This window comes from Hirundo rustica, chromosome 10 (assembly GCF_015227805.2).
Source record: "Hirundo rustica isolate bHirRus1 chromosome 10, bHirRus1.pri.v3, whole genome shotgun sequence".
Taxonomy (NCBI): Eukaryota; Metazoa; Chordata; class Aves; order Passeriformes; family Hirundinidae; genus Hirundo; species Hirundo rustica.
Window position 1 is genome coordinate 24,373,400 of NC_053459.1, and position 17,951 is coordinate 24,391,350.

The following is a 17,951-nucleotide window of genomic DNA, read 5'->3' on the forward strand; positions in this document are numbered from 1 at the left end:
GGTTCCCTTCACTGAATTGGTTCAAAGCAGCCCAAACGAAAGAGCACACAAGTCCCTCTGCTGAGACATGAACTTTAGAGAATTAAGGATTTTTAGAGGGGTTAAGATTTTAGTTAGAGGTAAGCTTTGCTGAAATTAACTATAGTAGGTAAGTAGGCTTTGCTGAAATTAAAAGTTAGTAATTAACTAAGAGAAATTGAGTTTGAAATCACTCTTCCATATTAGAATAACTGATTACTTGTCAACTTTGTTTGGTTAGCTGGGTTTATAATGAAGAATATTGAAACTGATAAATAGCTTTTAGGAACACAAGACAATTGTAGGCCTCCTCTACCCAGAAACTCATTGAATGGTCATGAAGACATGAAGTGGGAGTCCTACCAAAGGTTCATTTATCACATTTGCATTGAAAAGGTAGAAAGGTCAGAGCGAGGAAGACTTCTTTACTTCCTCATTTTGGGGACCCCTCCCCATGAAAAGGACCACCGACCCATTTCAAGGAACAAACTACGCATGCTTAATAGCTTTTTAGCTAATTACCATATGAAGCGGGGAATGGGAGGTACCACGGTTATGAATATGCATTTGTATTTTGGGTAGTCAATGCTTTTGTAAATAAAAGGACTCTGTAATCACCTGTAAATTGCGGTGTGAATTTGGGAGCTATCCCGCACACTGTCCGGCGCCGTAATAAACATACACTTTCTAACTTTAAACTGTTAGAGAGTTTTTGTCCGTCATAGTTGGGTGTCGATATTAGATCAATACCCATATTTTCTTTAATAAGTCACTGCGGTGTAGAATAAATCAACAAACCCCATAAATAATAAATAACTTTATTAAAGAATTTCAGATGCTTTTACAGAGCACAACTTGTGTCTTACATTGGAGAACATTCTTGGTGTAGCAAAGGGATCTGGAGGGAACATTCACCTCTCCCCACTGCCATTTCAAGATCCAGGATGTGCTTGTTTTATTTCACACAAAAATCTGAGACAGCGGGTGAACTTTCCATTTAACAGCAGCAGCTCTCCAAGATTCCTTCTCAAATTCCAGCATAGAAATCATTGCTGCTGTTAATTATGCGTTTATCTAGTAAGTTAATTGCAGAATCCACGTTGTCTCTGGTGGATGGGAAATGAGCCCCTGGGTCAAGGTCTGATTTTAGGGGGTGTCCGAGCCCCCCTGACCTTAAATGGTTCAATTATTGCCATTAATATCGATCACTCATTAATATTGCCACTGATACCTCTCTAATTCGGGAAGAGATCACAAGCAAGTAATTGTCCCTCCCTTTTCAGAGCTCAACAAAAGTGCTGCTGATTGGGTTTGCACATTAATAAACATTAATTTATTAAAATAAAATAATCTGGGGAAACTGCAGGGAGATTAAATATGATTTGGCTTTTTGGTCAAACAAATATTACTCTTTAAATCCTATTTTATCATACAAACAAACAGTAATTTTAAAGACTACATCATAATGGAGCCTTGAATTTATGTAATGCTTTAATGTTATTAAATTAATTTGTTATTTAATTTACAGAAATTCTTTCTGCTACACCACAGAGATAATTCTGTGTGGTAGAACAGCACAGGGACTGAACAGCTGGAATCCCAGGATTTTCCTGCTCTCAGACACTGCTGGCTCTTCTAAACTATCAAATGTAGATTTAGGGTCATTCCACCCTCAGTAAAACACAAAGAACACAGAAAGGAGAGGGGTTCCTGTATCCAGGGCTCCTTAGAACACAAAAAGGGTGAAATCATTCCAGTTAAACTCATTTCTCCCAGGTATTTTTCCCATGGGTAACTCCTAGTTACAGCTGATCTCAGGACGCTGTTATTACTACAGGATAATTAAAGTAATTAAATACTACAGACAATGCTCCAAATGGAAAATGATGGGCCAACTCCACAGAAAAAAAACAAAGGATGAGGAATGCAAAGCTGACAGTACAGGAACAGGAAATGAGGTGCAAGCACAGCTTATTAACATAAAAACTCTGATAAATTTAAAATATTGTCGTATTTCAGTATTTCCTCTCACTTCATGTTCCACCCAGGTGAGTGGGGGAGTTCTGAAACAATTTAAAATACAATTTTAGAGAATAGTGTTTTAAAGTGTATTCAAGTTCTATTAATTAACCTAGAAAAACAGCAATTATTTCAGCAACCCCAAATAAAGGAAATTTACTTTCTGTGCAAATTAGAGTGGGAAGGAGGAGCTGCAGTACCAGGCTTAGTAAAGCCTGAGATTGGTGCAGCCGGAGCAGAACAACTCTGCAAATCCAAGCTGGTTTTAGCAGGACTGGAGATGTTCCATAAAGTGCTTCTGGGCAGAAAGCTGCTGGGTTTGAATTCACTGAGGAGCTGAGGTTTGAAGGACGCTGAGGAGCAGGAGGAGCAAAGGCACAACACAGAACAGAGATTGGTCACAAATCCAGGTGTATTTTATGGACACGAGCACTGAGCACCATCATCTGCTCCAGGGATCTCCATCCCGAGGGAATGGGGACAGTTATTTCTTGGAGCTCTTCAGGGGGACCTGTGTTCCTTTCACACTGAGAGTCTCCAAGGAATCCCTGGGCATTCTGGATCCTGGGGCTCCAAGCGGCCTCTCCCTGGAGAAAGAACAACGATCACAATCTCCACGAACAAAGGAGAAATAAAACCCGCAGCTCCCCTTGGAACGCTGCTCCAGAACTGGATTTCCTTCTGCTGCTGGAATTTCCTTATCCTGCAGGATAGCAGGGAACTATTTTTACCTTCTTGATGCATTTTCCCTGGGACTGTAATGGGCACTTCTGCTTCTCGGAGCTTCCACAGCTCCTCTGCTCCGGCAAGGCCTGAACTTCATGATCTCCTTCTGCCACTCCTGATCAAAGGTGTCAGCCTCAGCTGAAAAACAGATACAGTTATTTCAAATGTTGATAGAGAGAGGAAAAAACATTTAATGACTATAAGGGGGTTGAGCAGTGATTTTAAACTTTGTAGCCCACAATTCTCCACATGGCCTGCAACTGTTTTTTGGGGATATGTAAAAGAGAATTTGGACCTGGAGACTTTCAGTCTAAAAGTGCCTTTTATGATATCACAAGCTGGAACTTCCAAATCAGAGTGTGAGATGGTGTGAAGCTCATTAATTGTGCAAAAAGACCTACATTCATCCAGGTTGATGAATTCTTGGTTCATCTCCTCATCCCCAGTCTTGGCGTTCTTGGATTTTTTGATGACGTGAGCCCGATCCTGAATGTGGTGACCAATGGCAATTTTCTCCAGACCACTTTCGGAATCCTTCAGTGCTTTTCTTGTCTCCTTAACCTGTTAAAAAAAAAGGGAACTGAACTAAAAAAAAAGGGTCCTTCCAAGTAAAAACGAGGTAAAAGAGTTGACAGAATCCCAGGATGGTTTGTGTTGGAGGGACTTAAAGCCGATCCAGTGCCACCCTGCCATGGCAGGGACACCTGCCCCTGTCCCAGGCTGCTCCAATTCCTGTCCACCCTGGCCTGGGACACTGCCAGGGATCCAGGGGCAGCCACAGCTGCTCTGGAAGAATTTCCTTCCAGTATCCCATCCAAGCCTGCCCTCTGCAGTGGGAAGCCATTCCCCCTTGTCCTGTCACTCCAGGCCCATGCAAAGGGTTGTTTCCTCCCCCAACAGTTTTATATCTTTCCTTTAAGAAAGTCAGGTTTTCCAGGCTTTTCCAATTCTCTCACTTCCTGTCTTGGCTGCCAACACACCAACAAAACACAAATCAAGCCCGTTTTCTTTCGGCCACCAGAGAGGAAGATGAAACAACACCTGAAGATTTTTAACTGGTTATTAATTATTGAGGGAAACCCAACCCACCCCCCCCCCCCCCCAGTTTAAAAATGCTACAGAGCCAAGTTTCCAACGCTCTCCTTGGCAACAGAAGGAGCAACACCCGATGGCAAAGCTCCCGGAGCGAGGAACAAGCAATTCTTAGGCTGTGGTGTTGACTGGCCTGGAAGCCAGGCAGCCCCTTATCAGTGTGGGGTATTTTTAGAAGCCTTGTGATAACAGGGCGTGCTGGAGCTGGGCCACATTCCCAGCCAATCCTGCCCACGGCCTTTAGGGACCCTGTCTAGGCTTTCATGGCCCGTGCCAGGCTGACATTCCCACTGCCAGTTCCCAGGATTCGACACAACAGCTGCAGGGGGGCTCCAGCTCAGGGTTATGTAAGTGCCTGGGCAAAGGGGGGCTTTGAAATCAACGCCTGTGCTGGGGTTTATGTGCACAGGAAAAGGATTTGTTACAGCAAGGAGGAGGGCACTGGAAAATGCTGCTCTGTTTTCCCAGCCTTAGATGAGTCTGTAATTTATTTTGGGGTGTACTTAAAGCAGAAAATTACAGGGAGGAAATCAGACCTTTAATACAGAGCAGGGTTTGAGAGTCCTGTGTTTTCCTCAATTCCTAAATTTTCTTTGTGCAGTCAGGGAGGGTCAGGCTCTGCTCCCAGGGAACAGGGACAAGAGGAGAGGGAACGGCCTCAGGCTGGGCCAGGGGAGGAAATCAGCAGGAATTTCCTCATGGAAAGGGTGAATGAACACTGGAAGGGGCTCCCAGGGAGGTTTGGAGCCCCCATCCCGGGAGGTGTCCAAGGAATGAACGTGGCACTCAGTGACAAGGGGGGATCTGGCACAGACTGGACCCAGTCCAGCCTCGGCGATCCCAGGATTCTGTAAACTCCAGGAGTAACTGCCTGCAGCAAAAGAAGCTGGAGACCCTGGTTTGGTGTGGCTGCACCTGAACCCTGCTGCTGATCCCAGCACCACTCACCCCTCCCGGAGCCGTGCGCGTTTGGGTGGAGGCTTGGAAAACTTTGGGAGGTTCATCCCCCATTTTGGAATAGGTCATCATGGAGGAGGAGCTGAAAGTGTGTCCTTCAGGTTGGATGGACAGGTCATCCTAAAAAGCAAGGCAGCCTCATTAAGGAGAGGTATTCCTTATTATTTTATTACGGAAAATATCCCTTCACAAAAATCAACCCTCCTGGCACCACATAAAACTTCAGTTTTATCTTCAAAGAATAAAGAAAAATTATAAAACCAATATAATCTGAGCAAAACCCCTCAACTCTTACTGCCTCAAGATTAGCCCCATTTTTATTGGCGTTATTTTCAGAGGAATATTTGAAATAACTGTCGCTCTCCAGTACAATAAATTTGAGATACATTTTAAAAAACTCACAAATTTCCTTTGCATTTCCAGCATGCTGTTCCTCATGTTTGACATCATCCTGTCCATTGCAGAAAATGGATCCCCAAAATCTGCATCCTGCTAAAAAAAAGGGTAAAGGATACTACGGTTAAAAGAGTCTCAACTCTCCCAGTCCTGAAGCTGGTTTTCACGTGCATTTTGAACTCAAAAAGCTTTTCAGACTGCACTTCACACACAGACAAGCCAGAATGCATCTCTTCCAAAGGAAATTGAGGGAGCTGGATTGAGATGGAGATATCGGGAAGATCCAAGTGGGAGATTTGTCACTGAGATGCCAAACTGGCCACAAAATGAGTTTATTTAACAAAAATGTTCACTGGATATTCAAATATCCAGTTATTTCACAAATGTGTTCATAAACCTCTGACCTCACCAGCTTCTGCTCTCAAAGTCCTGCATGACCCTTCAGGGTTGAAATTTAAATAAATTCACTTTCACAGTTACGTACTTCAGCGTTGCAAACTTCACGCTGCATTTAAGCCCAAAATGAAGTAAAATTACAGCACAGATCTTCTTCAAGTTATTTTCTGAGTACAAAAAAATTAGAATCCTCTGGGCAAAAACTTTGGGCAGGTGATGGATATTTCACAGGACATTCCAGACCCCCAAACCACAGCTGGAAACCACTCCAAGCCCACCTCCAGGAGCTGCTCTGCTTTACTGGGAGCAGTGGTTTTGTGTCAGCCCCACAGAAACATTCTCCAGCAGCACTCCAAGTCTGCAGCTTCCCCAGGGATTATCCCATCCATATCCAGAGGTTAAAGCCCCAGGAAGGATTTCTGGATTTTCTAATTCCCAAACTGCAAACAGCACCAAAAGCAGGATGCAAGCACAGAGCTCAGCCTCTGCCATGCTTCGGTTACACACAGCTTACACAGGAGCTACTCCAGGGATACTAACCCCTCTCCCAAAACCTGCAAAGGGCATGAGGGAGAAGCTGGTGGCCTGGAAAAAAAAAGGAGCAACATCTGGAATTATTATCAGGAACAGCAGAAATTACTTTTATATGCAGCAGATTACATGAAACATTTCCCATCTAATCTAAACCACTCAGGAGGGCCCTGGAAATTAATTAATGAATCCCTGGGTATGTGGAAATAATATATTTATACTGATGATATTAGAAAGTGCTAACTGCCACCACATCTAATAAACACTGATAAGTGTGTGTGAAAAGCACTTTGGAGGCTGGCAAACATCTGAACCCCACAAGAACCTTTGTGCTGATTTCACACTTCAGGCCCCACCCTGCAATGCTCCATTCCAGTCCGGCAGCACCAAAAGCTGATTAAAATCAACAAATCAACAAATCATCCCAGGGATACTGAGTATTCCTGCATGGCAGGGCAGTGAGAGCCTGGGAGACACAGGGGTGTTTCCAGGAAACCCAGACTGCAGAGTCAGCTAAGGCCTGCAGACACACAGAGGGCAGAAGGACCAAACCCTCTGCAGGAACTGAATGGAAAAAGAAGGAATTCTCCAGTTCTGGGATGGCTTTAGGAACTCTGCAGGTTTCTGTCAGGACAGATTAGGCAGAGCTGTAAATATTAATTTTTTTTTTTTTCTCTCAGTAGCAAGGCCTCCCCAGTAAGAGTTATTAAGCATACAAAGCTTATAAACTCTGTTTTGTAACACTAAGAAGCCACTAAAAGCTGTTAAACATTTGCCTGATATACAGGACAATCAGATATCCCAAAAAAACCAATTAATCTTAATGTTTTAGCTCATTCTTCCTTTGATAAAAACTGAACTGCAAACCTGCTGGAGAAAGGAAAAGGTTAAAATTTGAATCCTACAGTGGCAGTCATTGAGTTGTCCCAACTAATTTGGTTCCTTTCAAAGCAGTTTTAGGCCTGCTGCAATTTAATTAAACACAGAATTACAACACCACTGATCAGTGTAAGTGATTTCAGTGAAGTGTATCTGACATGGTAGCAGAGCTCCACCTTTTCCTACATCAAAATGTAATTTTAAGGGTTTAAATCCTTGGTGGAGCAGCAGTTTGAGATGACAAGGCAAAGCTGAGTCTGGTGTGACATCTGACAGCTCTTCAGAGGAACAGGAGGAACATCAAAAGATCCTGGGAAGGGTTTGGCAGCTGTGGAATCCTTCAGTGCTTAGGACAACACAGAGCTCCTGTGTTTGGGGCCTCACATTCGTCCCTCACTGCAGAACAGGGACACAACCCCTGAGCTTTGAAGGTTCTTTTTCTAAAGGAAAAAAACTCTGATGTAGCTTTAGGCAGCACTGATCCAAGGCCTAAGGATCAGCAGAGGGCAGCTCATGCCCTAATTAGACGCAGTTTCTATATTTGCCAGGAGCTGGATGAGCAGGGGAAGGAATGTGCCAGTTCCCCTCTGGAGCTGCAGGTGACAGGCTCAGTTCCAGCTCTGGCCTGGCCACCAGCCCCTGTCACCTGCCTCTTCCTCCAACGGCCCTTGAAAATCCAGGGGATTCATCGGAGCAACGGGGAGGCAGCTGCTGGATATCTGCAGGGAGAGGAACCAGCTCCCAACGCCTATCCTCTATAAATACAGCTCCAGATAAGGGTTAGACATGACTGTCCTGCATGCCCAGAGTGAAGAGACACTTTAATTAAACACAGATCACTTGGCAACACATAGAAATACTAAATTTCACACCAATTTCCCTGAGCTTTAATCCTTACACGTTTGTATCTAAGGGAATATTAACAATCAGCCCAAAATCAAAGTATGAAGTGTTTATCCCCAGCTGCAAAGCTGAAACAGGGTTTAAAATCCACGGATGGATACTCCTGAGGTGGTGGAACCCAGGCTTGTGGAAATCAAACTGAAACAGCTGCACACAAGGGACTGAAGTGCACAAATGCATCATGGAATTACGGAGTGGGTTGGCTTGGAGGGGACCTGGGAAGAACCCGGCCTTGAACCTTTCCAGGGATAGGGCAGCCACATCCAGACAGCTTTTTAAGCCAACATAAACAGGAAATCCTCGTGCGGAGAACGTGGGACATTTTAGCGCCTTTCAGCGACAGAAACATTTAATGCGTTACATTTATGAAACCAAGCATTGGAGAGGTGATCAGTTTGCTCATCAAACGCCGCCTGTTCGATGGATAATCAGCCACACCCAGACCGGTCAGGCCCGACAGGTGTTTAGCAGAGATAAGCAACGTGCCACGAAGGAGGGATGGTTCCTGTCCCCTGGAAGCGCTGCCGGGAGGCTGCAGGAGCCCCGCGCACGGCCCAGCTCAGGGCCACTCACCCTGCGAGCTCCCCTGGGGGCCACCTGCGAGTCCTGCCGGGCCCGGCCGTCCGCTCTCTCCCTTCCCTCCGGGAGGCTCAGGAACGGATCCCGCGCCAAGGGCTCCGAGAAGCTCCTCATCACCTGCCTCATGTGCTCGTGGTGGGCAGCAAAGGGATCCCTGCAGGGCACAGAGGCACGGCCCCAGTCAGAACCCCAAAGGCATCGCCCTGCCCTGCCACAGGCACCGACGCCCCCTTTAACCCGAAACCGCGGGCACAGCTCCCAAAAGGAAACAGCACAACTAGGACTGTGTAGTTTAAATCAAACTGTGTAAGGTCAGAGTGGGAAACTCAGGGTTTAAACTTTTAGAGTATAATAATAATATATATATATAAAACAAAATACAAGTTTTAAAGCAAAAGCTAATCCTTCTTTTTCACCTTCTTATTCATAGGCCTAAGTAGTGTTTTGTAATTAGATAAAGAAGTCCACATTGCGAGCCACGAGTAGTTAGTTATTAAGTTAAAAGTAAAAATAATTTATATGTCATTTCTTAATCAGACAGTTTATCCTTAAAGAACCTTCTAGAGAGAAAAGTATGCCTCCATTTTTAGTTTGTTAACTTAAAGTGCTGTAGAACTCACAGTCTGTGAGACTGTAATAACAATTAATAAACATCTACATCCAAACAAGAAATACCACCTTATGCATTTAATCCCAACCCCAGCAAAAAGAAAATAAAACACAACATGTTATTCCAGCTGATGGAAAATGGCTCCAGGATACTGCAAACTCCCTTTTAAAATATTCCATAGGGTTGTTTATCCAAATTTTTACTTGAATAGGACCCAGCTGGGCAATCTCCCGTTCCAAATAAACTCTGATTTTCTCTTCCCTTCCCATCTCTCAGGCTGGGTGTTTGAAGTCTCTTTTCTCTCAGCTGCCCTCACTGCTGTCCCAGATGTCCCTATTCCTTTTCCTCTTTCCTCATCTTCTCCAGAAATATCCATCCTTGGCTGCACCTTTCACTCCAGCCTGTGTTTAATACCTGCCAGAACCATCAACTGACCCATATTTTATTTATTGCTATTTCCACCTCCAACACCTGACATTAAAATAATTTATTTAGAATTTTCCCCCTTCATCTTCCAAAGCTCAGCACTGTCCTATTCACTCAGCTCCTCATTTCCCACTGGATCCCTCCTCATCCCTCAAATTTATTCTGCTGCCAGTTCCCATCCTACTTTTCCTTCTCCCTGTCCCACATGCTGAAAAATACCCATTATCCTCTAAATTCAGGCCTGTTCCATCTCCTATAGTCCCCCACTGCTGCTCCTTTGCCTTCCCTCCCCACAAATCCTGCTCTCACATCCTTTTCCTGGGCTTAGGAAGGAGATTCCCACTTCCTTTTTGTTTTCCTCTTATCTTCCCCCTCCTCTCCTGTGCCAAAAAAACCTACACAACTCCACTGGTATTCCCAAAGCTCGGCTTGCAAGGAAAACATCGCTCAACTTCCCAAACTCTCTAAGGTGGACAAGACCTGATATTCCTAATTAAGGCCAAAAGAGGAGCAGAGCAGGAATTTTTCAGGAGTACAGGGTACGAGCAGCGCTGCTGCCTGAGGGCCAGGCTGCAAATGAACACTTCCCATGCAAATTCCCCTGGGTCGTTTCCTCCTTCCATCTCCTCATCCTCTTTGCCATCCCACTGAAAACCACTTTATTACCACCAACAGTCACTTCCCAGGTATGTTTATTTAGGTTTAAACACCTCACCCTCCTTCCTCTCAATTCCTGGCGCTCCCCACACCCTCCAGCCCTTCCTGGGACATCTCAGGAGGAAAAGCTTCAGGCTGTTCCTGGCTTTTCCCTGCCCAGCTTTTCTGCTCCCCACCCCTTATCTCCAGCCCCACCACAAGCAGCTCCCACATCACGTGGCTGCTTTGATCTTGTGCCAAAGTCACACTTTGCGTTTATTTTTTTCCCTTTCAAGTGAGAAAGACAAACCTGAGCTTGGATTCATTTTGAAAGAAGGTTCTTTTAACACAAAAATATCCCTTTAAGCTACGCCCAGAGTTAAACTCAGCCCAGAAGAGACTGTTAAAGTGTTCTAGTGATGCTGTGGAGCAGCCCCTGCCCTGCTCCCAGCTCTGGCTCCAGCCCTGGGGTGATAAGGAGCTTCCCCAGCCGTGCTCCCTCACTGCAGGATGAAGAGCAGATGGAAAAACGCCTGGCATGAGCCGGGGACAGGGAACCACACCGGCACCACCTCGGGATGTGCACAGTTCCAGCAGATCCCAAACCCCAGAGAGGTTTGGTTACCAAACACCAAGAGCTCCTTAGTACCAGGGGCAGGGAAATCAGATGCAAACTGAGGAATGACAGGCTTAGGAACAGAAGGAAAGGCTCCCAATTCCCAGCTTTAGGAAGTAGTGAACAAAAAAGAATTAATGCTGTCAAGCCTCAAAAGAAACACCCCAATTTTGGTATGATCTGGAGTAGGGTTAAACCAGTGGAAAGGGGACAGAAAATCCATTTGGAAGGTGAAGTTTCCAAGGAATTAAACCTTGATGGTTCCAAGGACTGAAACTCAAACCAGAATCACAAGAGGAGGAGCTCACCCTGACAATCAGAGATGCAATGGACAAGGCAAAGTCTCTGCAGGGCACCTGCGGGATTTTAAAATCCTTGCTCCAAGCACAGATTTTATGGCATGGCAGCAGGTGTAGGACACCCTGATTTAACCATTATTGATGTAAAATATGACCTTTTGGAGGGGAGAAGATACTTTGGATGAGAAGGACGTGATTTCTGTTTTAGCATGAAAAGTGATGAGGACAAAGTGAGGGGTTCACAGGGTTTTGTACACCAAATCTGTGCCCTTCATGTGCTAAACATTAAATTATTTTTAAAATTCAATTCTGGATGGAGACAGACAATTTACACATTTATTGTTCTAGCACTCTGCAATAACAGCATTTTGACTAATATGTATTAACCTGACATTAAACGTGCAAGTATAACATTACTGCTCACTTCAGTGCATGAAAAATCAGTCCTAGAACAACAAAATCCACGTATTACTTTTGTAAACTGTACTTTGTATTAGATGTGTTTCTTTTTATCAGATATTAGATGGAAGATTAGATTTTTTTTTTCCCCCAATCAGGAAGTTATGTAAGGCTGCAGCTGCAGATTCTCTCTGGGGAGAACACCTGGCACAACAAACCAAAGAGAATTAAATCCAGAGCGTGCAGTTGGCAGGGAAAACACAGCTCCTGCACCTGTGCCGGGTTTCAGGGCTGGATCCCAGGCTGGCCCAGCACCTTTGGGTGAGTGACTGCTGCTTCCCCGGGACAGCTGCTCACACAGGGGCTCCAACCCAGGCACTATTTCCAGTTCAGCAGCAAACTCTCTCCTTATGAGGCAGCTGGAGCCTATTATGACACTATTTTGGAAGCTAATCTTATCTGAGGTAATCAGCTCAATTCCTTCACTGTATGCAAAGCAGACTGATGAGGACAGTGCTGAGAAAATGAGTCTCAATTTCCAGCTCATCTTTCACACGCACTCCCTGCCTCCACCTCCTGCAATCCTTTTTTTCCCCTGCACCAGTGGCTACAATGACAAGGAATTAATTAGTAAACAAGCAGCAGTTATTTCAAACAAGACCTGATTTCTATTATTGCTTTAATTCAAGAAGAGAATTTGCATAGGGAAGTTTCCTGCATAGAGCTGTTATAACAGCAGGAATATTCCTAGAAACCAGGAGTGCTAATCTGTGTGGCACAGCTTTGGGAATTCTCCTGGAATGTGCTGCAGATCAGCAGGAAATTCTCCTTTAAGCAGCCTCAGCCAGAGCTCCTGGTAACCAGGAGATCCAGACAACAAACCACATCACAGGCCTGCTGCTCCCCTCCTCACCCAGCCCTTATCTCCGCTGCTAATTAAATTCCTGAGAGTTTTTTCAAAGATTTAAAATAATTGCTGAGGCTCCTCAGAGTGCTCTGATCCCATCTGCATCCACTACAAATTACAGTTTCCGACCAAAGACATGAAATGGGGCCAGACCAGGTAATTCAGCAGCTCTGGCAGAGGACAGAAGCATCTGCATCACTCACTGCTCACATTTAACTTCCAGTGACAAAAGAATATTCCCACAGGGAATAAAACGAGCTCACATTTGAACACACAGCCAGGAGCCACCACTGTTCTCATGGTATGGAAACAGAACCACAGAACGGTTTGGGCTGGAAAGGACCTTAAAGATGATCCTGTTCCACCCCTGCCATGGGCAGGGAAATCATTCCACCACCCCAGGCTGCTCCAAACCCCGTCCAACCTTGAACAATTCCAGGGAAGAGGCAGCCACAGCTCCTCTGGATAACCTGTGCCTCACAGGGAATAAGAACAAAACCCAATCTGCTGAGGTAAAGCACCACGGTCCCCTCGGGAAACGAGCACAGGGAGACACTTTGCCATCAGTGCTCTCGCACACGCGTTGGCAAAGTTTGAACTGAAGAACACCCGGTGTTTTAAGTGGTGCTGGCACTGAGGAGAGTTCAGAGACAGCCCGTGGCTAAGTGATTAATCAAACACGCACATAAATCCCCATGAGCTACACTACTGAACCTGTAGCTAGGAAATTGAAGAGCAAACAAACTCAAGACTCTCCAGCCAAGGAAGTGAAGCCCTCCTGTGTATGAAATGCGGATTAAACCTTCCCCTGCTGAGAGGGGAGGCAGACTCAAGTCTCCGCTCTTGAACCTCGCTGAGGACGTTTAACCCCTGCACGGATTATGGGGGGCTCGGGCGGTACCGGGTGCGACACAGGGGTGGTTAAACGGCCCCGACAGCGGCACCGACCCCGCTCCTTCCACCTGCACCGACCCCTTTAAACCCGCCCCGCTCCTTCCACCTGCACCGATCCCTTTAACCCAGCTCGATCCCGCTCCTTCCACCTGCACCGATCCCTTTAATCCGCCCGATCCCGCTCCTTCCACCTGCACCGACCCCTTTAACCCGCCCCGATCCCGGCCCTTCACCTGCACCGATCCCTTTAATCCGCCCCGATCCTTCCACCTGTACCGACCCCTTTAACCCGCCCCGATCCCGCTCCTTCCACCTGCACCGACCCCTTTAACCCGCCCCGATCCCGCTCCTTCCACCTGCACCGACCCCTTTAACCCGCCCGACCCCTGTAACCCGCCCCGATCCCTTTAACCAGCACCGACCCCATGTCCTTCCACCCGCACCGATTCCCGGCTCCTTCTACCCGCACCGGTCTCCGGAGCTGCCTCAGCCAACGGTCGGTCCCACGCACCCGCCCGCCCGTCCGTTTACAACCCCGGCCCGGCCCGTGGGAGCCCACCGCCGCCGCAGTCCCCTCAGGGCCGACCCCTCTCCGCCTCACCGCCGTGCCCCGCAGCCGCCCGCCCCTCACCTAAAGAAGGGATCATCCTCAAAGCACCTGCCGAGCCCCCCGAACATGGCGGCGACCACTGCGCTCTGCGCGCCCCCGGCCCCGCGCGGCCCCTCCTCACCGCGCCGCGCGCCGCCCCGCCCGCGCACGTGACTCCAGCGGCCGCTCCCATTGGCTGGCGCGCCGCGAGCGGGGGCTCCCCGCGCGCCGCCGTTGCCGTGGTGACCGCGGGGCCGCCGCTCCAGAAGGTTCCGGGGAATCGGGGAATAAATAATGCGGGAAATAACTCGAGAAATTCGGGGAAAAAAATCGGGAATTTATTCGGGAATTGTGGGAAATGCGGGAATGGCAGCCTCGCTGCCCCTCCCGCAGCCCCGCTCTGCCACGGGGTGCGCCCCGCTCCTGGGCAGTGTGAGGGCGGGGACGGGCCCGGCCTCAGCGGGGCTGCTCGGAGATTTTAGAAATAATTCTCTTTTTTCCGGTAGATGGCAGTAAAATAAAGCTGCGGCTGGAAACTGGCGGGACGTGTTAAAGCATCGAGAGGCCGGAGTGGAGGAAGGACCCGTGAGCAGCTGTTCCAGGGAAGCAGCAGCGGGCAGGGAGCGGGATGGAGCAAGGGCAGGGATGCTCCGGGTGAGGATCGGGCTTCCAGGGCACATCCCCTTCCCAAGGCTCGGGGACAGGGCGTGATCGCTGCCCTGCCCTGCTTGGGTTGGCGTACAGCTCAACAGAGAAAAGGAGCTCTTGGTTTTAGCAGGAAGAAGCGGATAAAGGGAAACCCTCCCCGCAGCAAACCTTTGGAATAGTAGTCAGAAGGTTTCAGTAAAAGCATGGATTTGGGAGAGCTTTCCCAGCCTAAATCTTAGAACATTTTGAGAGGATGAAGTTCCAGGAGCAGGAGAATTGGCAGAACTTTGTATTTGATCCAGGAATTACATTAAAGAATATATTGTATTAAAGAAAATCCACTGGCTGGTTGTGACAAGTGAGCATTCCAGCCTGGAATGGCTGCCCTAAAACCAACCAGAGCATCTCTGTCGATCACAATATTGACAAGTAATTAATAAATGAGCACTGTAAAGGATTTAATCACTATGGTAAAGACGCTGCTTGTGGAGTTTTTAGTGGGAATAGACTTTACCTTCAGAGCAGCTTTAAATAGTTCTAAAATCTTCAAATAACTGCAGTGCTGAGGTTGAGGTCGCTAAAATATTTCTAACATTCTGTGCGTGGCTTGAAACAAAGCTGAATTCCGTGTGTGAGCAATAAACCCCATCCCAAGTGGCACGAGATTTGGTGGCGAAAAGCGCAGGAGAGGCAGAGCTGCCTCCCCTGGGCTGGTTTATTTGCTGCTCTCTCATCCACAGAGGTCACCTGGGCAGTGCTGGGGTGACCCTGGCAGCATTCCCTGCCCACCAGTCACTCCAAACATTCCAGCCTGGAGTGAATCCCAAAGCCACTGGCTGGGATTTGGGAAGGAATCGCTCCCTGGGAGGGTGGGGAGGGGCTGGGATGGGATTCCCAGAGCAGCTGTGGCTGTCCCTGGACCCCTGGCAGTGCTGGGGACGCGGTTTGGAGCAGCCTGGCACGGTGAGAGGTGTCCCAGCCCATCCAGGTCCCTCCCAACCTAAACCATTCCACGATTCCCTGAACTCAGCCCTGTAAAAAGAAATGATTTCTAACCCTGGGACAGATGTGGGTCCACTCCACACCACCCGCACTCCCCTGCTTCATTTTGTGCCAGCTCTCAGTTCCAAGGGTAAAATCTCCCAGCCAGGGCAGCTCCAGCGCTGGATCCTGTGCAGGATCTGAGGGATGAGGGCTGCAGTGATTGTTCATTTCCCATTTTCCCTGGACCCTGTGCAGGATCTGAGGGATCAGGGCTGCAGTGATTGTTCATTTCCCGTTTTCCCTGGACCCTGTGCAGGATCTGAGGGCTGCAGTGATTGTTCATTTCCCATTTTCCCTGGACCCTGTGCAGGATCTGAGGGATCAGGGCTGCAGTGATTGTTCATTTCCCATTTTCCCTGGATGCTGTGCAGGATCTGAGGGATCAGGGCTGCAGTGATTGTTCATTTCCCATTTTCCCTGGACCCTGTGCAGGATCTGAGGGATCAGGGCTGCAGTGATTGTTCATTTCCCGTTTTCCCTGGACCCTGTGCAGGATCTGAGGGATCAGGGCTGCAGTGATTGTTCATTTCCCATTTTCCCTGGATCCTGTGCAGGATCTGAGGGCTGCAGTGATTGTTCATTTCCCATTTTCCCTGGACCCTGTGCAGGATCTGAGGGCTGCAGTGATTGTTCATTTCCCATTTTCCCTGGATCCTGTGCAGGATCTGAGGGATCAGGGCTGCAGTGATTGTTCATTTCCCATTTTCCCTGGATCCTGTGCAGGATCTGAGGGATCAGGGCTGCAGTGATTGTTCATTTCCCATTTTCCCTGGACCCTGTGCAGGATCTGAGGGATCAGGGCTGCAGTGATTGTTCATTTCCCATTTTCCCTGGACCCTGTGCAGGATCTGAGGGCTGCAGTGATTGTTCATTTCCCATTTTCCCTGGACCCTGTGCAGGATCTGAGGGCTGCAGTGATTGTTCATTTCCCATTTTCCCTGGATGCTGTGCAGGATCTGAGGGATCAGGGCTGCAGTGATTGTTCATTTCCCATTTTCCCTGGATCCTGTGCAGGATCTGAGGGATCAGGGCTGCAGTGATTGTTCATTTCCCGTTTTCCCTGGACCCTGTGCAGGATCTGAGGGATCAGGGCTGCAGTGATTGTTCATTTCCCATTTTCCCTGGACCCTGTGCAGGATCTGAGGGATCAGGGCTGCAGTGATTGTTCATTTCCCGTTTTCCCTGGACCCTGTGCAGGATCTGAGGGATCAGGGCTGCAGTGATTGTTCATTTCCCATTTTCCCTGGACCCTGTGCAGGATCTGAGGGATCAGGGCTGCAGTGATTGTTCATTTCCCATTTTCCCTGGACCCTGTGCAGGATCTGAGGGATCAGGGCTGCAGTGATTGTTCATTTCCCATTTTCCCTGGCCCTGTGCAGGATCTGAGGGATCAGGGCTGCAGTGATTGTTCATTTCCCATTTTCCCTGGACCCTGTGCAGGATCTGAGGGATCAGGGCTGCAGTGGCCGTTTCCTTTCCATGTTCCTTTGCAGCTGTTGGGAGGAGCTCATTATGGGATGCTCAGTGCCAGGGACACAGGGCTGTGTTTGCACAGGGATCTCTTTAATTGCTCAGCCCTTCTCCAGGTCTGGGGCTGCTGCAGCTCCAGTTGCTCCAGACAGATGAAAAGAGTTCTGTGAGGAGCTCCTTGTGCTGCAGCTCTGTCAGGCTGGAGGGCATCTCCAACCAGATTAATGATGTCTGCCTTAACAGAAGAAAACTTTGCATAAATGAGATTGTGGTTTCTGCTGAAACCTGCCAACTCTTATTCATTTGCAGTAAATATTATCTTTAATTAAAAGTTTTAAGGTATCTTGTTCCTCAGCTAATGAGATCTACAGTGATTTCCCTTAGGAATTAATTTACCTTCTTAATTCTTATTCATTTTGGTGATAGGACTATTTAAATCTGCTCCAGACTTCAGAGCTTTGTCGAGCACATTCAGCCAGAACAAAAGGTCGTTTTGCCATATTGATGTTTTGTTGGTATTTGTAATTCCCTTGTTCTCTCTCCATTCCAAAGATCCCTGTTTAGGTTCCTGCCCCAAACATTTCCTTCCATCCCCTGAGCTCCTCTTTACTCCTCATGCTAAGAGGTTTTTTGTTCCACAGCCATTTCCCTTTGGATTTATGTTTTCTGTCCCCTCCAGAGTGAAAAAAATCGATTCTGGCAGTGCTGAAAAAGACTCTGATTGTGATCAACTTTTTATATAAAATACACTCCAATCTGTGGGAAACACTTGGTGCAACTGCTGAAAAACACAGGAATATTTCTGCCTTTCTGGGACATCATCCACTCTCGTTCCTCTCCAGGGATTATTCTGAAGCAGCAGGGATTTCTTTAACACTTGGAGGTGAAAATTGCATTCCTGCACATGTGTTGGAATG

At 47.5% G+C, this 17,951-nt stretch overlaps 1 protein-coding gene across 5 annotated transcripts; it reads right to left on the minus strand.

Moving 5' to 3' along the window:
• Nucleotides 1-820: 820 nt before the first annotated feature.
• Nucleotides 821-14,022, minus strand: MLF1 (myeloid leukemia factor 1). Of its 5 annotated transcripts, none has more exons than XM_040074224.2 (8): nt 13,915-14,022; nt 8,491-8,650; nt 6,145-6,189; nt 5,215-5,301; nt 4,804-4,932; nt 3,165-3,324; nt 2,769-2,901; nt 821-2,624 (listed from the first exon to the last, which is right to left on the minus strand). In XM_040074224.2, exons 1-8 carry the CDS (start codon nt 13,959-13,961, stop codon nt 2,522-2,524), a joined length of 864 nt encoding a protein of 287 aa, XP_039930158.1. In that variant the 5' UTR covers nt 13,962-14,022; the 3' UTR covers nt 821-2,521. The 5 variants fall into 5 exon arrangements, with proteins under 5 accessions (XP_039930158.1, XP_039930157.1, XP_039930161.1 ...); XM_040074223.2 differs by having other exon boundaries at nt 5,215-5,304; XM_040074227.2 differs by lacking the exon at nt 13,915-14,022 and adding an exon at nt 10,248-10,267 and having other exon boundaries at nt 5,215-5,304.
• Nucleotides 14,023-17,951: the final 3,929 nt, after the last annotated feature.

What these genes read in the sequence shown, in the direction of transcription:
- MLF1 (XM_040074223.2), bottom strand. Translation starts at nt 13,961, where the DNA reads ATGTTCGGGGGGCTCGGCAGGTGCTTTGAGGATGATCCCTTCTTTAG. An exon ending in GAGGATGATCCCTTCTTTAG is followed by an intron (nt 8,651 to 13,914) that starts GTGAGGGGCGGG and finishes TGTGCCCTGCAG; the next exon opens with GGATCCCTTTGCTGCCCACC. An exon ending in CCCCCAGGGGAGCTCGCAGG is followed by an intron (nt 6,190 to 8,490) that starts GTGAGTGGCCCT and finishes TTTTTTTTCCAG; the next exon opens with GCCACCAGCTTCTCCCTCAT.